At 50.3% G+C, this 23,221-nt stretch overlaps 1 protein-coding gene across 1 annotated transcript in view; it reads right to left on the bottom strand.

The window, feature by feature from the left end:
- LOC103821679 (corticotropin-releasing factor receptor 1) overlaps positions 1-22,819 on the bottom strand; it is a 29,011-nt gene extending 6,192 nt beyond the window's left edge. The window contains exons 1-8 of the mRNA XM_009096612.4: positions 22,525-22,819; positions 14,319-14,403; positions 4,798-4,917; positions 3,557-3,642; positions 2,477-2,583; positions 2,009-2,129; positions 1,377-1,530; positions 1,088-1,148 (exon numbers count right to left, since the gene is read on the bottom strand). Coding sequence (XP_009094860.1) covers positions 1,088-1,148; positions 1,377-1,530; positions 2,009-2,129; positions 2,477-2,583; positions 3,557-3,642; positions 4,798-4,917; positions 14,319-14,403; positions 22,525-22,566 — 776 coding nt within the window. The 5' untranslated portion in view covers positions 22,567-22,819. The remainder of the gene's footprint in view (positions 1-1,087; positions 1,149-1,376; positions 1,531-2,008; positions 2,130-2,476; positions 2,584-3,556; positions 3,643-4,797; positions 4,918-14,318; positions 14,404-22,524) is intronic.
- Positions 22,820-23,221: the final 402 nt, after the last annotated feature.

The following is a 23,221-nucleotide window of genomic DNA, read 5'->3' as shown; positions in this document are numbered from 1 at the left end:
TGTCCCCACACTGTTCTGCATGGGGGCAGCCTCACCTTGCATCCTGGGGGCAGTTTTGGGCACAACAATGTAAGAAAGATCTGAAGCCATTAGAAAGCATCCAAAGGAGGGACACGAAGATGGCAAGCAGTCTGGAGGGGCCACATGAGAAGCAACTGAGGACACTTGGAATGTTCACCTGGGGCAGAGGTGACTGAGTTTAGACTTCATCAGAGGCTGCAGCTCCTCCTCAGGGGTAGCCCCCATCTCTGCTCCCTGTGACAGGGGTAGGACCCAAGGAAATGGTCTGAGGTTGTGTCACAGGGGAATTCAGGATGGATATCAGGAAAAGTTCTTCCCCCAGAGGGTGCTTGGGCAGTGAACAGGCTCTCCAGGAAATGGGAAGTCTGCCAGAGCTCCAGGAGCTTCTGGGCAATGCTCTCAGGGATGCACAGGGTGGGATTGTTGGGGTGTCTGTGCAGAGCCAGGACTCAGACTCGATGTTCCTTCTGTGTTCCTTCCAGCTGAGGATATTCCATGATTCTCCATAACCTCACACACAGGTCTGGGTCAGCTCTGTCCTCAGCAAACCCTGCAGGAGCTCACTCAGGTGTATCTCTGTCCTGGGAGCACCTTGTCAGGGTTGTTCAATCAGAGCCTGTGTGAGCAGCATGGGACTTCTGCAGTCAGCAGGGAAAAATACCTCTGGAAAACAGAACAAGCTGCCATTCATCTCAACAGGCTCCTTTCAACTTCCCACCCTGGGATGAACTCTCAGGTACCTGTTAAGACCTTCATCAGCAGGTGTCTGTGAAAATGGCTTGGGTGGGGGTAATTTAGATCTCTGACGGTTAAAACCCAGCTCCCTTTAGCAAACCTCTTGTAGGAAATCTGGTATAATATGTTTTTCCCCTTAAAAACCACATTTACCTTTTGAGGGGAAACCAGCAGGGGCAGGGCTTGTGCTGCAGAGAGGTGAAAGGTGGGATGAAAGAAAGAATGGAAGGACATTATCCTTTCTTTCCTCCCTGACAGAATTCCTGACACAGCTAATCCCTGAGGATTTGGGATAGAAAGAAGAATAGAGGATAAGAGCAATCAGGCTCACTTCTCATTGTCGTAGTAGAGCTTCCCAATGGCCCAGGCAACGATGATGGGAAACGGGATACCTGCAGGGGAACACACAGGTGAGTCTCAGAGGTGCAAGGCTGCTACAAAACCACACAAAAACTAGCCAGTGAGATGAGGTGTCCATGCAAATCAAGTGTCCATCCTCCTGCTCCTGGCAGCCTTTTTGCAGCTCTTTGCGTGCAAGAAGAGCTGGAGCAGAGGCTGGAGGGGACATCAGCCATCACTAAACCCTGGTACCACTGGGTGAGGGGAAGACTGGCACTCACACCAGCCGATGCAGATGAACATCCACTTGCGGAGCTTGTCTGTGGAGTACGTGAGCACGATGGCCGTGTGTAGGTAGCAACCCTCGCCGAACATCCAGAAAAAGTTGGTGACGTGGAAGTAATTGTAGGCAGCAGTGACCAAGCGGCACCAAACCTGTCAGGAGATGTGGAGCCTGTCGAGCTCTGTGTCACAGTGGTGCAGTCAATGCATGGAGCAGCACAGACCCTGGCAGAGCAATCAAACCCGTGTTTCTCATACACATGGGGTGCCTGCCAGCCACCAGCCAGCCCTATTTGTTCTCTGAAGTTGCTTTTGTAGCCACATTTTAGTGACTTCAACCTGAAGGAGAGAAGGTTTAGGGAAGAAATTCTTCCCTGGCAAGGTGGTGAGGCCCTGGAACAGGTTGCCTAGAGAAGCTGTGGCTGCTTCATCCCTGGAAGTGTCCAAGGCCAGGTTGGATGGGGCTTGGAGCTATCTGGGATAGTGAAGGTGTCCCATGGCAGGGAGGTTGGAACTAAATGATCCTTAAGGTCCCTTTAGCCCCAAACCACTTTGCATTTCTGTGATCTCCAGGGTCCTCACACCCGCCAGCTGCTCAGGACTGGGCTTAGCCTGGAAGAGCTGCACCTACCACGTTGCTCTCGTGCACCTCTGGGTTCATGGTGAGCTGCACCACGAACCACGTGGCATTGCGTAGGATGAAGGCTGTGATCAGGTTCCAGTGGATGATGTTTCTCAGGCACCGGATGCTCCTGGAAAAGGGTGGAACAAGGCACCATCAGAACAGGGGGATTGGGGACAATGCTGTTTGTGCAGCTGAGTGTCTCTGTTGGGAGCCCAAGGGTGACCTGCTGGGACCATGCCCTGGGTGAGGGGGGCAGGAAGAAGACCAGGAGGTGGAAGGCACCAAGGAGGACCCTCTGCCTCCATAACTAGATGCTTTAAAAAAGCAGCAAAAGAAAAACAACCCTGAGATAGGCAGGATCTCTCTGGCCAGGAGGGCAATGGCTGTGGCAGAGTAGATGGCAAAGCAGAGGAGCTGGGTCCATCCCTGCCTGAGATGACCTTGCAGGAACACGGCAGCAGGTTTGTTACTCACCGCAGGCGCATGAAGAGGACAAAGGCCATGAGGAGGGCCCCCAGCGAAACACAGTGGCCCAGGTAGTTGATGATGACAGCAATGTGGTAGTGCAGCTTGCTCTTCTTCTGGGAGTGGGGGAGATGGGCAGAAGGTCAACAGCAGCCCTGGTACTAGCACAAACCCACCTCCTCCACCACATCACCTTTGGCAGCTGCACCTCAAATTCTGGGCCCTTTTTTAGGAAGCAATTGGGGCTCGCCCTGGGACAAGACAGTGGAAATGGAAGGAGATGGGGCTAATGTGGGAAGGAGAGGCACCAGCCTGGTTTCACATCTCACTAGTACCAGGGCAGCTCACAGGACAGCTCAATGCTGCGACATCCCAACCCCTCCTCTGGAGAAACCCTGCTGGAACTCATTTGAGCTCACTGGAATCTTATAGCTCAGTTCATCCCCCATTGCCCTGGGGGCAACTGAGAGGCTAGGATGAATTTGAACAGAGGAAAGTGTGAATGATAATTGAATTAATTGATCACTCCTGCTCTTAGGCACTCATCCAATCGGTAAATAAGTAATTAAGTGAGTGAAAAAAACATTCCTGGCAAGAGATACCAGCATGTTAAATGTCAGAGTTGATATCAGCTGCAAATTAAAAACTCATATCTCTTCTCTGCTTCAAGGGGTGGCTTGATCTACTCAGGGGCTTGATCCCCATTTTTGTATCTCAGCTTCCTAAATATCTCCTTTATTTCATTGTCAGCAGGGAAGGATGGGGTTTTCACTGAGTGTCAGGAGGGAGCTGCAAGAAAGTGACAGGGCTGATCTGTACCCAGAGGCCCTGGGGACCTCACCCTGCCAATCCTCTTGGATTTTTAATGGGGATGGAAACAGGCATGCCTTTATTTCTGATGGGGAATAAAAATGCAAATCAAGAAGGGCTCCTAATAGCGACATGCCAACTTTATCACTGGAAAAGTTGCTGCATGCTCAGCCCTCAGCTCCCATGGGCCATTCCTGTCCTGGATGCTGTTGCCTTTCAAAACTCCATCATCTGTCTCTTGCCCTCCTGCCAAGAGCCCAGGGACTCCCAAGCTCCTACCTCTTCACTGAGGATCTCCTGGCACTGGGAGTAGTTGACACGTGCTGCCCAGCTCCCATTTGCAAGGCATTCCCTGTACCCATTATCTGAAAGAGAGAATGCCCATCCAAGGGTTAACAGAGCATGGGGATAGGCACAGGCATGTGACCTGACTGTCACTAATGCAGGGCATTGGCATCAGGCCAGGCCTGGCATCTTCTGCTTTGAAGGCAGCTCAGCTACTGCTTTGGTCACAATGCAGAACCAAAATCCTTGGAATATTTCAGACCCACTCAAGAGCTCTGGGTCTGCACCAGCTCTGCCCTTGGCACTGGGGGACCCCAACACCTCCTTACCACACACAGGGATGCAGAGGAAGCAGCACCAGTTCTTCTCTTCTCTTTCACTCTGCTGTTTGCTTGGGTGATCATGTACCAGCCCAGGCTCCCTGCTGAGATGGCAGCATGAAGTTTCACTTCTCTCCCTGAATTAGGAGCTTTTTTGCCTCCCAGCAAGGACAGTAGTTGTCAAGGCTGACTGGGAAGGAATGGCCCAGGCACCCCAGAAAGTCTGTCATTTTTGTCAGCAGTGGGGCAATGCCAGCACTGGGGTGAGATCAGGCTACCATTAGAGGAGGCTGTGAGCCTCATCAGGGTGATGGGGTGGGAAGGGCTCAGAGACAGGCTCAAGTTGTGATTAATGTAGAGAGGCTCCTACAGCGGCACAGGAGGCACCACAAAGCCAGAGCTGTGTGTCTGTGCCATCCTCCATGGCTGCAAGAATGTTCAGGATGGAAAAATCTATGTTTTTTTGTGAGAAGCAAGGTGTTTCTTTCATCAAAAGCAGCACTTGGGTGGAAAGAAACTCAACCTTATGCTAGGAATGACTTTGGGCACTTTTCATATCGCTACATCCTCTACTCCCAGCATGTCCCTGGCAGTGACAGTGCAACCACTGTGCTAGGAAGGGAGGATGTTCAAAGTCCCCCAGTCTTTGCTCAGCTGGAAGCTTCAGGCCCCTGTACCACCTCCAAGGTCAGGGCAGGATTACTCCTCTGCCTGTGTCCCCAAGATGGGGATATCAACCCTCTCCTCCTCCCAGGACCTGCTTATAAAGCTGCTTCTCTGAAATGACCCTCCCTGAAATCTGGGGCCTGAGGCATTGTTTTCTTTATGGTTGATGAGATTTGTTCCAGAGCTGTATTGTCACTTGTGTCCCAGCACCCTCGCCCGCTGTGTCCCCAGCAGTGCTGCCCCTCTTACTGGTGGTGTTGTACCGCACGCCATAGAAGTACTCAGGGCAGGGCCGAGCCACCAGCTGTCCCACTGCGCTCCGGGGCCAGCATGTGCCAATCAGGTCCACCGAGGCATTGCACTGGGGACCTGCAAAGACAAAGTGCACAGGGTTAGCAGAAGTCTATGGGCCATCATGGGCCACTTCCAGGTTGCTGAAAGGTCAGGATTTGTCTGGAGAGCTGGGGCTGCTGATGGGTCACCACATGCTCAGGCCCCGGAAAACCCTCAGGGCAGGCACCAGATGGGGCCTGTGCAAGACTTGCAAGGGCTGGTTGAATCATCATGGCCATGACTTGTAGCAGTAGGAACAAAGTGACACAGACCCCCTTATCAAAGGAGATCGCCTTATTGTAAAAATTGGCCCCTTTTTATACCTTTAATCTCCACATGACATAACGGAAACCAAACCGAGGCCTAACAGAACTTAATGGAAAGAGGGCACCCATTGGCTGGCTCATTGCAGTGCTGCTGTCCACACATCCTATCACCCAATCAGCTTCCCACTCATACCCTGTCCACATGTTCCTCCAGACAATCACAACCTCACTCCCAGCTGTCACTCAGCTGACTCTCTCCTCACTCATAATTGCCTCTCACCCCTCAACCAACTTCCAATCGTCTGGCCTGCTGCTGTGCCTTTCCCACAGGGCCTTCTGGTGAGCATAAGCTTTAGGAACTTTAACAGTTGTAACCTCACGTCCTACGATAACTATTACTCTGGTCCTGTCTAAAACTATTGGCTAAGCCAGTAAACTACTAAACTACTGTCTAAGCTAAGTTCTGGCACAATCTTAGTTTTAGACCTGGTTTCCAAGTCCCCTAGCTCTGGTCTCCCGGCCCTGCTCCTTCCTTCAGCCATGATGTTGGCATTCAGCCCCACAACAGGCAATAAGCCAGACTTGCTCTTCCTCAGTGGTCCAGTGTCCAAATCTCATCAACCAGTGTCCAGTCTGGTTCTAAGTCTCTCCAAATATCTCACACCTCCTGGCTGCAAAATCTGCTTTCCAGCCATTCCTGTTGGTCTCTTCCAGTCTTTCCCGGGTAGAAAACTCCAAAGCTGCTGCTATTTCAGATTTCAAGGATTTGTGTGCTTTTCCCAGCTACACAAGTGTGCTAACGTAGGCATTAGGTAGGCCAGATTGCAGGCTTTTTAATGTATAATTTGTGTATATTTAGAATAACATGTACCGTAGCTAAATATGTCCCAGCCTCATCTCACAGTGAGATCGGAAGCGCAATGGCTACAATATCCATATACTACAATCTAAGGTAAGCAGAAAATGGGTAAGCAGGAGATGCTGGAAGAGGCAGAGTTCAGTCCAAAACATTCCTGGGTACTAGACATGTTTGTGTTGCTTGCACAGAGACAGAAATTGCCACTTCCTGATACAAAACACCCCAATTCACAGCTTCTTGGGCGCGAAAACACAGCGTTTCCCCTCCCCTGGATTTGTGGTTGTTATTTGAATGCCTTTCCCAAAAATCCCTATGAATGGAGCTGGCTAAAGAGTGACCAAAGGACAAAAAGCAAAATAATGTTGATGATGAAGGTTTTTATGGAGGAATATTTGTTTTCATCAATTATCTGAAAAATTGACTCCTTGTTATTTTGCAATGTTCTCTGAGAAAATTTTCAGGGCTTTCAGTGTCTTCAAATATCTTAGCAAGGGAAAACAGCTTCCAAGCATGTGAGCTGGGGAAGCATCAGAGCATGGTGAGTGTTACTTTCTGCCTCCAAGAGCTTGTAGGGAGAAATTAATTTTAACAATGACCTTTGTTTTAAGCTTTGCTAATGTGTAGGGTTGCTGTGGCAACATTCCCTTTACGTTAACTATTTTAAGCCTGCATTTTGTAGGAAACAAGGTGCCTTTTATCATATGTATGTCTGTGCCTTTCTGCATCCATTTGAACTTCTTGAGCTCCTTTGTTGTTTAGACCCAAATTTGACAGAGAAATAGAGTGTCACAGTTAAAAATTTTATGGTAACATTCATCCTTGTTAGGGAAAAACAGCCAGTAATTACTTGAACTAAGGACAAAGTTAAATTGCAAGTGCTCTCCCTGTTAGCCACTGAGGTGAAAAGCTGTGTGAATGTCTGGCACAGGAAAAGCTTCACTTGGAACAATGCAGCACAGGAAAATGGGGCTTGCACAGTACTAATGGCCATGGCAGCTCATGCAGCTATCACAAATCTTTGTGGGACTAGTAGGGCTGGGCAAAAACTCCATTTTCTTTGCATAGTCTTTTGCCTCAGTTTCCCTCCTGCATTTCAGGGTCTGTTCTGGGGCAGGCAGAGATTGCTCAAGGAGGACAAACAGGAAGAGTGAGTAATTAAAAGTTAGCTGGGCCAGAGGGCAACAATGATGATACTCTCCAGCAGTAAAACGAACCCACAGCAATGCCATTAATAACCAACCCAAGAGAGACTCATGGAAATGATGTAGCCAGACAGAGGTACATCATTCTGTGATATATCTGTTCGAGGCTGGATTGAATATCTTCACCTTTCTGCAAGGCACTTGGTGGAATGCTGCTTGGCACTCCCATTAGAGCATGACAGGATCCCACCAGACACCAAACCCAGTGGGTCCTAACAGTCCCACCACAGGGAAGGTGGACCAGCATCACCAGGAGCTCAGGCCTCCTCATCCCATGGGTCGGGGTGATGCTGTGGGAGGCTGCAGTCAGATGAGGAGATGCTCAGCCAGGCTGTTGGATGCTCCTGGACTGCTCCCTGTGCTTCATCCCCTGCTGCCAGTGGCAGCATTTGGAGCTCTGTCCCACCAGGTTTTCATCTAGTGGGTGGCTGTAATATTTTCCCAGGCCAACATGGAGAAAGGCTTGATGAAGAAAAGCGGCAGAAAGCAGATGCTGCTCTTTCTGCTCTCTCCAGCATACAGAAAAGAGAGAAAAACCCTCTCCTGATGGGGAAGTGATAAATAAAACAGTGAAGACAAAGAGTGCCACGAGGGTTGCAACATCCCCTTTGCCCCTTTGCCCAGCACAACTCCCTGCTCCAGCTCCCTCCGAATGGCACCTGGCTCCCAGCCTTCAGAGCACTGTTTAGCATGGAAATTGTATGTGTCAGTACTAAATTCTTCCCTGCCTGCTTGTTGGCCCATCTGTGTTTGCAGGGAGACTGTTCTCCAGGTTCTGCATACGAGTGCTCCGGTTTCTCAGCTCCATTGGCAGCACAGGTTTGGTCTTTGCAGATTTACAGCATGAAAGGTCAGTGAATTTCCTACCTGCACTCAATTCCCCTAATTTGGCTTCTTCCCACACAGAAACATGGTGTTTGGAGGAAGAAGGAGCAGGCCCTACTTTGAGACAGGGAATGTGGCACAGGGGAAGTAACTCCAATCCCTTCTCACCCTATTGCCTTTGCATTATGCTGCTCTGAAGCAATATAAAGCTTCTTCTGAAGAAAAAAAGTGTCTGTCCAGGGACTTACACTGAGACAACTATATCACAATAAATGTCTCAGGATAACTGTAGCAATAGCTTTTTCAAGAAAACATGCTTCTCCAGCCTGCTCCCACCACTCACAGAGACCTGCAAGATAGCTCTCAGCTAAAGCCATGGAAACATGTGACACCTGGCAGAGTAAAGCTCTCCACTCCCAGCTAATCTGCCAAAAGATTTTGACCAAATGGAGCATAGAGCATATTTACCCTGGTCCAGCAGTACCAGACATGTGGCCACTCTTGAGCTGGTGCCATGAGGACTGAAGTATTATCATACTATCAAGCCATTGCTGGGAGGCTCTGGAGAGGAGTAAATAACTGTGCTGTTAAACACATCCTGCTTTACACTGGGCAGAACTGTGCACCAGCACAACGTCCCAGTTTGCTGCTATGCACAGACACTCTGAGGGGTGAAAGGATGAAGCCTCTGTCTCCTTCTGCAATGCAAAGGGGCCAGGAGAGATGATGGAAATCTGAACTACAGGCTCATTCCCGTGGCTCGGAGTGATAGGGTTATCTAAGGTGTCTCAAGAGCCAAACAGCTGAAAGTTGTTAACTCATATCACTACCTGTCCTGAGCTCTTCTTCAACCATAGTTATCTCTGATGTCTCTGATGTCCTCTGTGATGGCATTGCTCCTGCTGCCTTGAGCCTCTGGCTCCCCGAGAGTGTCCCCTGTGTCTCTGCTGCAATATTTGCATTTGGCAATCAGAGCTTCATCTTCACATCTAATCAAAATACAACTCACTGTGATGTCTGATGCATCAACTGCGAAATTGCACAAAAATCTCTTTGTGCCTCCCAGGCAGCTCCACCAGAGTAGTGAAGAAAGACCCATTTCACACCTTATTGCCCCAAAACAGGGGCTGCCTTTGGGGAATGCTTTTACTTCCAGGTGCTGAAGTGCCAGGGAAGGGTGGCTGGGTCGAGCTGCAGAGTCACTCAGATGTTAAATGCTTGAGTAGCACCTTGAGGCATTGAGGGAAATGGCACTGGGGGAGAATTTATATTAACATGGGGTAGAAATTGGGGTGGTGGAGCTGTTTGCCTTCACTGTGAGCAGGGGGTCAGTGCTCAGGATGGCTGGGAGCAGCTGTGGCTGCCTCAAAGTAGATCCTTGCTTCTTACACTCTGCCTCCAGCACTGCTTTCAGTGACACTGGGGGCTTCTATTTACCTTTGTAAGACTCCAGTCCTTAAAAATCCTCCCAAGCATTCAAGTTCCATGATCCTTGATGTAAAATAATTACCCAGGCTAATTAAGCATTATGATAGCTTTGGGCCATTGTAATGAATTTTTGACTTGTTGCTGTTCACTGTCACTGACTGTCCCCTCGGGTCTTTGCTGCTGCTCCGGAGAAGAATAAATAAAAGGCACCAAACCTACCTTGTGCTGTTGGTATCTGATGCATCTGCTCAATGTTGTCACTTATGATGATCCATGTACAGATTTACAGCATATATATGTGTGTGTATATGTATGTATGTATGTATGTAATGTATATAATGTATATAATGTATATAACGTATATAATGTTGTGGGTTGTGTTTGGGGCTTTTCTTGTTCTCCTGACATGAACCACAAAGTGTTTGGAGTTGTTTTATAACTAAGTGTGGCAGGAAGTTTTTTTATTCCCTGGGGTTGGCTGGGATCTGGCAGTGGGTGAGTGAAACATCAAAATCCTTCCCTGGCAGTTTTCCCAGCAGAGCCTTCTAGTTTGGCTACAACTGAACAGTCTCTGGCAGTAACTTCACTGCATCCAGTTCAAAGTACAGTTTAACTGCTGTAGCTCTACTCACACTGGGACATGCCGGGACACAGTTTCCTACTGGAGAACCTCTTCATCTTCCCCCCTCCACTACAGTAAAATCTATGAATATCAGTGAGTTGCTCTTGACATCCCTGTTTCCCAGATGATGGAGCAGAATGGCCTTACCGACACCAGTATATATTTAAATCCACTAGGATTGTCCATATAAATGAGAATTTTGTCTCCCAAAACTGCTCAGTACCATGTCTCTCCCTCAAGTCCCTACCTAGACTCCATCTTTAACCCTTGCTCAGCTCCTCATTTCTGCCTTGGTGGGAGAGATGCCAATGAGACTGAAAAGAGTCGCTGATGTTAATTTGACCTTTATGAATTTAAATTCCAGACTCACCCCAGGGGAGTCAGTGAGTGAATGAAAGAGCAGTGGGACGAGGGCTGCTGGAGCAGTGTCAGCACTTTAGGAGCTGAGCTGGAGTGGGTGGAAAGGCTTTTGGTCAAATTGTCACCTGCTGTGAAAGGTGTTACCAAACTTATCTGATAGTGCCTGTGAAGGATATGTTCTCATCACTCACTGCTTCTTAGCCTAAGGATTTTGCTGTATCTGGAACAATTAGATTTGCCTTATTTAATGCAAAGCTACACTCCCTTTCCCCCTTGAAAAAAACCTTCAGTTAAAAACCCACAGACATTTCTTAGCTTCTGCTTAGCTTTGGTGTAATTTTTCTTTGCTTTAGGTGAACTGATACTGACATGAAACATCTCTTTCCTGACAAGGAATTTTCTGTGCTCCCCCTTCTCTCCTGAGCACACACACAGGATTGAGGATAAGAATTCATTATGATAACAAGCTTAAAGGAGTGGATCGTTCAGCCAGGACCAGAGGGGAATGTGAGCAATTGGGTGGCAACTCCTTATGCTGATCCAGGCTTGAGAGCTATGAATGGCAAAACAACCCTTAGGGAGTGCTCCGAGCTTGTTCTGCTTGAGTGCTTTCTGCTGAGCTGCTTTGGAAAAGCCTCATTATTAATTAGGAAGAGGCTTTCCCATCTTCTCAGATTCTCCTTTCCCTCCCCAGGGAAGCAGTTCTGCAGCTGCAGGAAATGCTTTGCCCTGGTGGATGAAATGACCTTGTCCCTCCCTGATGGACTTTGTGACACAGCGAGAAGCAGCTGCACACAGACTGTGGGGAGTTGAAATCATCAGCCAGAGAAATCCATGGTCTTGGTCAGTCCATGGGCTGGGAGCCTTTGGGACAGCACCTGTCCACACCAGACAAAGGATGCTGATCCTCATTGTGTTCCTTTTCAAGCCTAATCTGAGACTTTCACGGCTTGCAGATGTTTGGGGGTGCAGCTGACCTGACTTCCTGAATGCACCGCATTGACTTCAAGTCCAGCCTGATATTCCTTCTTCACTGCTACTGTGGGAGGCAGCTTTCTGATGGAGCATTCAGCTGTGCCCCCGTGTCCCAATCCCAGCCAAAATCAGGGGCTCACTGACAGGAATTTTTGATGGATACCTAGACTATCAAGTTGGAGCATCACAATGAGCCTGAATTTCCAGGGATATCACCCTGCACTGGGGGCTTAAAGGAAGATGGGTAAAACTCTGGTGATAAGATGTCAGTGCAAGGGGGCCCCTGGCCGGATAATAATTAGTATAGACTCCATGCATTTACAGAAGACTGATCAATTAGTCTTAATTAAGAAACCCATTGCTTTTTTATACCCTAGTTCACTACAGGTGGACCTAATTGGTCCTTCAATCCAAACACTATCACCATGGGCTAATTAAGAAACCACCCTTTGGTAAACAAATTGCCATAACACATGCCACATGTTCACAACAGGTGCAGGAAGTTAAGAATTGTTTTTCATTCTTTTCTCTGATCTTCTCACAGCCTTTTCCCGAATGATGCCTGGGAAAGGTCTGTTTCTCTCTGTGGCCAGAGAGCTGCTGCCACAGTAAGAGGGCAGTACAGGAGAGCTCTGTGAGGCTGAGGTGCTCCATGTCTCGGGATGAGAGTTTGCACCACCTGCACCCCCTGAGCCTGAACAGCAACAACCCTGTGTGCCTCAACTCTCCACACCACTGCTGTGGCAGAGACTTTTCCAGCTCAGTGCACATGCCTAGAGAGTGCTGCTACCCTGGTGACATCACTGTCCAGCTATATATCATCTTTAAAATAGAGAGATTAAGGGACTGGTGACCCAGGAGGGGAGGAGAGCCCATGGTGGGTTGTGTTTTGGAGGAGGGATGCTGCACACAGGCATGAGGCAGTACCTGTCCATGCATCTAGCAGATCCCCTGATGAGCCATGCGCTAGGGGACCGCTGGGCTCGTGTTGTCAGCATGTGTCATTTCCCAAGGGTTGTGAAGACATTAATAAATTAAGTCTCCGGGTCCTGCTGCAATTCTCATTAGCATCATCCTAACAACTCTTCATGTTAAATAGCTCAAATCAAAGTTTCCAGTTTAGTAAATATCCCTCCATAGGAATGGCTGTCTCCAGCAGGCATGGCTTAAATGGACCCCAAGGACCAGGACTGGTGCTGAATTCCACTTCCCAGGCAGACATAAGACAATTAGTTTCACTTCTGCCTCTTGTTCTAAGTCCTCTCCTCCAGCTGGAAGTGGCTCTCACATGTGCCAGCCCCATCCAAATGAGTTGCTCAGGAATTGCAGGTTGCATGTGTAGAAACAATGGAGAATTTGCAAACCTGAAGCCTCACGTTCTCCCCTCTGCCAGTGAGATGGACACCAAGGTGCACTAAACCCTGCATGTAATCATTGGATAAATCCCCACTGAGCAAAGCCCAATCCTTGCAGAAAGCAGCGCTTAGTGCTTGAGGATGGTGGTGATTCCAGGGCAATCAATCAACAAACTAGAGCAGAAATTCTCCCCCATTTCTGACCTCTCCCTTGGGCTTGGGAGGTTCCTGCAGTGGGTGGAAAAGGCCATGAGCTGGGCATGAGGATTCTCTGGGATCTGCCTGCTGCCCTGGGTCAGGATTTATCACAGCTTAACTTGGCCAAGGACAGGCCCTCACTGAGCAGAGTGATAAAACTTTCAGGGAGCAAAGCACATGAGTGATGACTAAGTTTCTTGTCTGACCAGACATCCAAGCATTGCCATTCCACAGGTAGCTTTTCCTGTCCCCTGGCTTTCTGCCTCCACCTCTTGGGCTTGGGAAGCTTCTTGCAGGACAAGGTAGCCTGGATTTGGCCAGACACTGGATCAGCTGGTGCCAAGATGGGATTTGTTAATGCTGCTATTAATAGGTGGTGAGCAGCCATCCCTCAGCTTTGGGTCCCTATGGCCATACCTCAGTGCGCAGTCCTGTGGCACTCCTCAGTTCCCAGTCTTGTGGCCACCTCTCAGTGCTCAGTCCTGTGGCCATCTATCACCCCGACAGAGTTCCTTGGTGCCTGCTCTGATTCTCATTCAGTCATGGAAAATCAACACTGCAGCATCCCAGAGCTGGGGAGAACTTTTCTCCTTGTCCCTGTGAGCTCCACTCCTTCTCACACTTCTCCGCCCCCAAAACTTGTCACTGAACCAGACCTGTCACTGTTGAGGTGACATCCAAGTCACATCCTGAATACAGGCTAAAAGCCAGTTTTGGCACAAGCTCTGACCTGATTGGATCAAACCTATGTACCGTGTTGAGTAGGAGTGGGCTGTCCATGACCCTGCTGCTCCCACCCATAAGGGCTAAGCCAGCCCTGGCCATAGTTGTGTCCTCAGAACCTCTTTGTGACTGGTGGTCTCCCAGAGTGCTCAATGGCATCTATGTAGGAGTGCTGGGGGGCAAAAGTTGGCTGAGCCCAGAGCCATGGTGGCCACACTGCACTGGTGACGTGATCTCCACAAGAAGTCAAAACCTCCAGTCATCATCCCTGGGTAGAGGGACGGTAGAGGAGGGTGGACATAGGGGCCAAAGTCCTGATGTCCCTGGGCATGGCATAGAACAGGCAGCTAGCCCTGATGTCTCTTTTTCCATCTCTGCCTCTGCCCAATAGACATTTATTTTCTCTGTTTTCATCTCCTGAGAGCTGCACCTTCTACCTGCCACCACTGTCACCCTGCAAGGAGGCTGCAGCAGCACCAGCAAAGGGCTGTAATGCAGCATCTGCACATCCCACCTCCCCAAAAAGGATCCATGCAGCAGCAGATGAGCCCAGAGACATGCCTGGCACCCTCTTGCAAGCACTGGATCCCTGGGGGTGGCTCAGATGGGCTGGAGGACACTCACCAGTGTGGTTGGTGACAGGCGGCAGGCTCTCGCAGTACTGCTCCTGGATGGAGGCTGCAACTGGGTTGTCCCAGAGGAGATATGCCTGCATGGGGAGAGAGCAGACAGGGTGGGGTTATATGTGCAATATGCTGCTTCCCCTTCCCCAAATGCCTCCTCGCGTCAGATCTGAGCTTGCCCATGTCTGGGTGGGTACCACCCCCAAAGCTTGCACAATAGACATGTACCATTTACAGGATGACTTCCTAGGGAAACTGCTTCTCTGAGCTGAAGGCTGGGGGACTGCTCTCTGTTTCCCACCCAGTGATCCTCTCCTGCCTTGAATACCCCCCTCAACAAACCCTTCTGCAGCTCCTGCTGAATCATGGAACCTCTGCTATTTATCATTTTAATCAACACTTTTGGGTTTGCCATCTTTCAATCCTGAGAGCAGACAGGGGAAACATGATGAGCCTGACACCACGCTTGGATTTTCAATCCCTTACTGAAATCACAGCCTTGTAAGCTGTCAGTGGGAAGATGTTCATACACATCCTTAAGGAGTTCTGATCCACAGACAACCAGCTCTGGCTAATTTATTTTTTTTTTTTCAGGAGAATAGTCAGGAAACACCAATGTTCCCATTGAGTTGGAAAGCACTGACCACGATCTACCAAGCTCTGCTAAAACTCTGCACAATGAGCTATTTTGGAAAAATTATTATTGAATTATTGTGCCTTTTCAGAAATTTAGGGAAACTAAAAGTGAGAAGGGCAATTGCCAGGATGAAGGGATTGCAGAGATGGCAGAGGGATGGTGCTGTTGGTCTCACAACTCACCACAGTGCCAGATGACAGGAGAAGGGGACCTGATATTTTGCAGAAAAGGATGACAGAGGCTCATCCCCTCTCCTCCACCAGCACTAATGGTGGATGAGGGCCAACTCCACTTCTTTCACCTTCAGCGAGTGACCAAACCCCCGATTAAATGACAGAGCTGCGTCCCAAAAGACATCACATACAGATCCTTTGGGAAACAGCCCTGAGCCTGAAGGCAGGAAGGGCTGCACCTCCCCTGCTTGCAGGCAAGCTCCCCGCTCCTCGGGGACAAAAACCTCTGCCTTCCCCCTCAGGCAGGCTGATTCCTAGTGCCTGACTCCCCTTCCTGAGTGTCATTTACCTCCCAAACTGCTCTGAACATGGAGAAGACATTCCTCCTCTTGTCCTTGAGCCATAGAAACACTGTCTGCCCTTGCTGGCATACCCAGCCATCCTCGTTCCTTACCAAGGCATTAACAGGATTTATTCAGACACAGAGACAAGCTCAGCACCCACTTGCTCATTTCCAAACAACTGTTTACTGCCTTGGGAAGCTGGTTTTGACAGCAAGAGAGATGTCAGGCAGACATATAATTGGAGCAGAGAATAGCTGCCTTGTGTGACTGCTCCAGATGGCCCAGAGGATCCGGCAGCTCAACCCTGCCCTGGTGCAAGAGCTGTTTGGAGCTCCTGGGTGCTGGTCCTACAGGAGTCCAGCACCTCCTGAGTCTCCTTTCAGAAAGCTGAGACCACCTAAACTCCAGACAGGGGGGAATCAAGGTAAAGGGAGTCTGCTCCACTCTGTGTTGATGCCCGCGGCTGGTGCCCACCACACCTGGTGGCACTTGGCATTGGCAGATGGGACAGACCCAAAAGATGCCTGGGATGGTTTGTCTGTCTGAATAGGCTTTCAAGTGTTAATTGGATGTGTTTCTTCTAAATCAACCTGCTCCAGCCTGGTAGAGGCCATTCTCCTTCCAGTCACAGGGAGAGGTCTTGGCACTGAGCAGCACATGGACCAAGCAACAGCCAGAGAGGGGTGTGGATGGAGTAGTCTCTGGCTCTTTGCAGGCTTTGTAAATGAGCTGAACAGCTACAGCAGGAAGAAAAAAAGGAAAAAAAGGATCCCCAAACCAGAACTAATACTAAGAGTTTTTTACCAGGCTGTGAGTCTTGTCTCACTGCAGTGTGGCCAAAGATCTTGATAGAGGCAGAGTTTTGTCCCACTCCTGTCAGCATTTTGAGGGGAATAAGCAGGGGTGGTGGCAGCTGCACGGGGATTTGCCCCAGTGAAAAAAATTCTTATTGCTGGTTGCTGTCTTATCTGTCTTGCTTTTTGTGGGTTAGTGCAACCCCTCCCCATGCTTTTACAGAGAGAACAGGTCAGAGCTCCGTCCTTGAGGAGCTTCTCGTGCCAGAGCATTGCTGCTCTGTAAGATGCCACATGGTGCCCAGCAGGGCCCAGCCTGGCTGGGCTGGAGCCAAGCTCACCTCAAGAGCCCCAACACAGCAGTGGGTCATGCTCAGGCCAGAGAGGGGCCGTGTTCCTCTGCACTCCTGACTCTGCCTTCACACAGCTATGGCAGATCCTGCTCTGTAGGCAGGAACACCTCTGTGACCTCTCTCAGCCTGCCAAAATCCTGGAGAGCCTCAGCTGAGCTCTCAGCTGTCCGGGAAGGAAGGCAATCTGCTCCTCTGGAAGCAGCCGCTTTGCACAGTGCTCCCACTTAGTCAGGGGAGCTGCTCCCACAGGGACGGATGATGGTTCTGCCAGGAGCTGCATGGGCCCCGTGGGTGCCCGCACTGGCAGCAGCTTCTTCTCCATCAGAAGCCACCATTGTCTCCTCTGCTGTTGCCTTAGCATCCGCCCAGCTCCCTTCCAGGCTCTGTAACATCCATGTTTTATACAGAGACATGGTTCTGGTTTAGTCTTGGACCTCACAGAGCACCAGCTCCTTCCTTTCATCCCCACATTTTCTGTAACAGGATCAGCCCCCCCCCCCCCCCCCCCCCCCCCCCAGTCCTCACTGCACAGCTCAGACACAAAACCCTGACACTGCTCCCGTGTTTCCTGCATCTCGCACGGAGCAAACATCTGCTGTGGTTGGTGTTCCACCACCCACCATGCCAGGGCTGTCCCAGAGGGGAAACTGAGGCACTGAGGATCACCTGCCTCGGGTCACTCAAGCTGTGGGGCACCGTGTGGGACAGATTTCTTCAATCTGGACACACCAACCGTGTCCTGGTGCTACCAGGGCTCCAAAAAAAACTCCAGCTGTTCCTATGCCTGTGACAATGGCAGGTCCCTTGGGCCAGGAGATGCAGCATCGTGGACTGGGACAGTGTCAGCTCATCAGCACTGGGAGTCTGGCTGCTGCTGTGGGGGTGAACAGCACAATCACACACACATGGCGTTAGTCTCTGTGATCTGCCACTGACCTGGCAGAAAAACTCAATTAATAACAATTAGGAATTAATGTCCCCTTGCAATGCTTTTGCTCTCCAAAGTAATCTATGGATACTAATTAATACATTCACATCCAACTGCAATATCACTCCTTGCTCTATGCTACCTGGAGACAAGCATGTATGTCCTGTTCCCCCCACCCCCCACACTATAATGTTGCCTCAGAAAAGGGGGGATCTGCATGGCAGGAAGGGCTGACACCTCTGAGCACGAGATAGATGCCTTGTAGCCTAATTAGCAATCTAGGAGGTCCAGTGTGAGGGGCTGTAATTGGACAGTGGAGCGATTAGCGAGATTGAAGCCTGGGATGAAGCCATGGGAGACAAGGGCTTTGCACAGAGCTGGGGAGGGCAGTGGGAGCAGTGGACAGTGGTGGCCGCCGTGACCTTCCTGGGAAGGGGGACAACACCATCCACTCTGGACTTGTCCTTGCTGTAGGGACCTCTCTGACCCATCAGTTCTGCTCCCTGGCTTGGCTGGGCTTGCTGCCCACTACAGCACTTGATGTGGAAGAGGAAAGACCTCCTGGAACACATGGGCAGGGAAGGGCTGAGCAGCTGCTGCCCTGGACCTTTTCTGAGGCTCCCCAGGGCATTAGGCTGGGATGGCGCCTGTTCTTGGCTCTGAGCCTGCAGCAAAGGGTGCCAGACGTTGGGTGTTACATACAGCGAGTGTTAAAAGAGCTGGATGCCAACTTCAGATGGCAGAGCAGCATCAGTGGTGTGGGGAGGGAGCAGCATGTCCTGCCAGGACTGCAGCTGGAGGCTGGAGGTGGCCTGCAACAACCTGAAAGACTGAAAGCTGTCCCTCAAATGTGCTTGGAGGTGCCTTCAACCCCCCCGTGTCTCCTGCCTTCACTGCAGGAGATCTCTTTGCCTTTGTCTCCTCTGGCTTCCAGGCACTGTTTTCTGCAGCTGGGGAGCTCCTTACCTGCTTCACCTTGAGGGCTTTCACTTGGAACAGTTTCCAAATGAAACCTCCAAACAGCATCTGTTCCATGAAGGACCCTCTTTACACCTCTGTCTTAGACCTGGCAGTAACCTGCTTTGCCAGCCATGACCTCAGGGTTCCTCCAAACCACTTCGCTGCCCTACCAAGCCCCCGTTGCTCCTTCATTTCTCTTCCACAGCCCCATTGCCAGCCTTGCCATCATCGAGACATCAAGGCAAAGCTCAGGCAATGGAACAAGGCTCAAAGCAAGACTTGTGTGGGGATTTTCCATATCTGGTGTTACTCAGGGGGAGAGCAGTCAATGAGAACATCTCCCTCCTCCATCTGGCATTAAAATCTGTGAGTTTATTAATTTATCTATATTAGAGGGCCAGTCCCTGTGGTGGGTAAACAGGTGCTTTGATGAGAGTGTTTATTCTATTTGGAGTCTCTCTCCAAGTGTGCTGGATGCAGATCCTAACAAAAGAATATCAATCAGGGCTAAATGAATGCCCTGTAAAAACTGATTTATGAGCAATTAAAGGTTTTCCTGGATTAAGCTCAGGTCTCCCTCGCTTGCCATAAATAATTCTGATTTCATTTATCTGTCAAGAGAGACATGAATTTTTGGGGAAAGGTGAAAAAATGACTAATGGCATTTGGGTGTTGGAAGCTAAAGGCATCATCAAGCTGGGGAAGGGCATGCAATCCATGCAGCTCCTATGGGATCTGGATTTGCAGGGGCAAAGGCTGCTGAGGAAGATTGGAGTGATGTACACAAGCCTGGGGAGGGCTTTTTTCTAAGGCAATTTTATTAAACTGTCCTGCAGATTATACATGTGGAACTTCTGTGCATTGACAGATATTTTCAGTTTGGGATTGGAAATTTTCCCCTCCATCTCTGTCCCAAAACCCTCATCTTGACTGCTCCAAACCCCCTCCTTCACCCATCACCTTTTTAGGGTTGAACATCCACAATTAAATTCCTCATAATTTTTTTTCTGGTTTATTCACATTCACAGCTCAGGAGAGCTTGGCCACATCAAAGCTGCATCTGCCACTGCTTTTCCAGGGTGGACAGTGCAGATTTCAGGGTGGAAGAGGGACTGTGATCTGCAAAATACCAACACACTTTGCCCTTGGCCATTGGAATGGAGGCAACTGCTCCTAGGAGGGTGACTGTAGATAAAGCAGAGAAGGAGGGTTTCTTCATAGCTCAGAATACAGCTAGGGGGAAAAACAACAGATGGGCTCCGGGTATGTTATTCCATCTTCAGAAAGAGCCACCCTCTCCTGAGTGACAGCTCTGAGGTGTCGGACAATGGCTCCTGTGCTCCGCTTTGTTAGGGAACTCCGTGATTTGGGGGTTGATTTGTGCTTTCTTTGCATTCAAAAACTGTTCTCACAGACAAAGCCATGGATGCAGCCTCTCTAAACACTGCAGACTCAGTTGCATCTTGAGCTTGTCACTCACAGTGAACTTCTAGGCTAACCCTGTGCAGGATTTTGGGTGAGCAGAGCTGGATTTCAGGGCAGGGTTGAGCTGGTGATGCAGTATATTCTGATTGTATTCCTATACATCCTATGGTGACAGTGCAGCTATTCTGGGAACAGGCTGTGCCTTTTCCATTCACTTCCTTGCTAGAGATGCAAAACCACAGGGATGATTTCATAGACACTGAATCAACTCCAGCTTTTAAGGAAAGTGAGGACTGGAAGAGATCCCCAGGGCCAGCATGTCCTGCAACTGCAGTTCTGCATCTTATGCAAGGATTCGAGCATGGAAGGGGCAGGGGGTGCTTTTTGGGGTTATTGCTGCTGGAGATGGTCAAGTGAGAGGAGAGGGGAAACTATCCCACCCTGATTTTTCATAAAATGCTTTTGCAGTTTTATAAGCCCCAGAAATGTAATTGGCTCCTGACAGAGTGGCAGGTGGACTGGTTTATTTTTAATCACGTTTTTAGTTTGTTTTAATGATTTGCAGGGTGCCAGGGAGCACTTGGCAGCAAGTTTGGCTGCCTGTCTCCTAGTTTGTCTGTCCAACCTCCTGAAGAATGTCTATTCAGTAAAGCAACATGGGCAAACCAATGCAGAAGTGGAGGTGCAAGCCAGGTGCATGGGGAACACCTAAACTGTGCCAACCCTGTATCTGCAGGGGAGGTTTATCCCTGCTGAGCTCTGGGTTGGAGCTGGGCTGCTGCAGGTCTCTGCACTCACAGGCAGGATGCTGCTGCATCCAGGTACATCTGTTTGCAGGGATGCACTCATAGCTGGAGTTTCATGGTCCTTTAGCCCATGCTGTCCCCAGGAGAGGGTTGGGACTGTTCTGGAAAAGTATCTGAGTTTTGAATGCATGTATTTGTAAGGAAAAATAGACAGTTTGACTGCAAAGGGGGAGATGGTTGTAGATTGGCTGTTTGTTTTTGAAGCCAGCTGGGAGAGGCTTCTCTTTTTCTGGTCTGGTTTTTGTGACACCCCCCCCCCCCCCCCCTCCCCCCCCCCCCCCCCCCCCCCCCCCCCCCCCCCCCCCCCCCGCCCCGGTCCCAGCCCCAGCATGGGGGTGGTTTTGTCTCAAACTCTGGAAGATTTGTGAGGACTTGTTTCTCTACCTTCACAAGGAGAATATCCTTGGGGAACACCTGGGGATGGCAAGAGAATCCCCTGAGCCTAAGGAGTTTTGACAGAGGATGGCCATGTCTCAGCACCTTTGGGCTTCTTTTGGACCACTTTTTGCTGACTGAGGTTATTAGGAGCTGTCATGCTCACGTGGCTGTCCCCACCAGGACATGACAGTACTGCGCTGGGTCTGTGCTGTCTCCACAGACTGGCCAAGAAGGACCTGGACCTGGGAAAAGATCCTGCCATCCTGCCCTGTCTCACCTTTATTTCTTACATCAGAGCCAAACAAAACCTGAACCAGGGAATGTAGTGGCAAAAGAGCTCCTATAAATCAAATCAATCAGGCTTAGTGGGTTGCAGCAATAAGAGAGAGCAGCTGCTCAGAAGAAGAGTTTTTAGAAGCAACACCAACTAAGCAGGGGGTATCCTGGTGCACATCAGCTCTTCTCATCATTTAGTGAGAACTTTCCTGGCCCAGAGGTGCAGCCGATGTGTGAGGTGCACAGTGGGGTGCACAGCCCGCAGGGTTCTAGCCATAGTGGGGAGGGCTCCACCTTCTGCTTTACCTGCTGTTTTAACTCTGTAGTCCCAGCTGGGCCACTGAGACACCATGCTCCAGCCAGCCAGGCAGATTTGCCTCCTTGACACAGAGGTTTTATCAAAAACCTGATCATTTTGTTTAACTGCCACTATAGGCTTGTTCAAATAAAATTCAAGTTTTCACTGGAAACCCCTTCATCTCATTTGTCCAGAGTTTGGGATTTAAACAAGCTTTGGGCTGTTTCCCTCCTTGATGAGCCCTCAAGGAGGAAGAATATTGCTTCTGACAAAGCATTTGCATATTGTGCAGAGCTGCAAAATTAGCAGTGGCTACAGTTCCACAGCAAGCAAATTAGAGAGAAAGTCTTGTGCTTTGCAGGTGCAGGGCGGTAAAGGAGAGGGTTCCTTAGAAAATTAATTGTGGGAGGTACAGCTGGACTCTGTATTTGCATTGCCCACATCCATCACACCCCTAGAGTGGCCACCCCCTCCCAGCAGCCTGGGAAACTGGTGGCAGCTGGTTTCACTGGGAGGTGCAAGGCTGGGAGTTACTGGGAGCCCTGGGCTGAGCTCAGGAGGACCTGGCTGCAATTTTACCCCCTTTAAATGATCCTTTCACTCACTTCAGCCCCCTCCCCGATAGTTTCTGAGCATCACGAGCTCTTGCCAAGCCCCAGTGCCTCGACTGGAGGAATTCTCCCGAGGCCCCTTTGTATTGCGGTTTCTCTTTTCACTTTTCCCTTCAAAGAAATTGAAAAGTCACTGCGGAGAATGCACGGCGATGCACGGCGCAGGGGTGATGGGGAGGGGGCAGAAGGGCCCTTATGGAAGAAGAGGACTTAAAGCATCTTACCTGCAGGAGGAGGAGGGGGGCAGGACAAAGGCTGGGCACCATCCTCAACTGCCCCTGCGCCCAGCTCCCCGGGGCATGGCTGGCAGCGCCCCCGCTCCTGCTGGGCTGCTTCTGCTGTCGGGGAGAGGAGAGTCCTCTGGGCTTGCAGCGAAGGAGACTGGCAAGTCCCCGCGGGGCTGCGCGGAGGACCCTGCGGGTCCTTCTGCGTCCCGGCCCCGCCTTTTATAACCTCCCCGGAACCGGTCCTCCGTCTGCCCACCATCCAGCTCGCCTGGCGATGGGCTACATCCCTCCTCATCAGCCTCCCACTCCCCCTTCTCTCCCTCCTCCTCTCCCTCCTCCCCTTTCTCCACCTCCCTGGTGCCTTCCAACTCGATTTGATTTTTCCCCCTTTCTCCTTCCCTCCCTCAGCATCCTCAGCAGCAGAAACTTCCCACCGGCCCAGGGACCGCCCTCCCGGCTCTCTCTGGAGGGGGTTTCTCCTCTCCGCCCCTCTCACTCCCATCGTGCAGACGCTGTGGGGTCTCTCCTGCAGAGCCTGGGGCTTCCCTTGTGTCTGCAAAGGGTTTGGGGCTGCAGTGTGCCGGGGATGAGGATGAGTGGGTGTTACGCATTTGGGGATTTCGCTCCAGGGCTGTGTCAGAGGAACTGGGACAAGTTTCCCAGTTTCCCCCAGGTTTCCCCCGTCAGCTTTTGC

Source organism: Serinus canaria, chromosome 27, assembly GCF_022539315.1.
Source record: "Serinus canaria isolate serCan28SL12 chromosome 27, serCan2020, whole genome shotgun sequence".
NCBI lineage: Eukaryota > Metazoa > Chordata > Aves > Passeriformes > Fringillidae > Serinus > Serinus canaria.
Note: the sequence above shows the minus strand (reverse complement) of the source record. Positions and strands in the feature narration are given on the sequence as shown.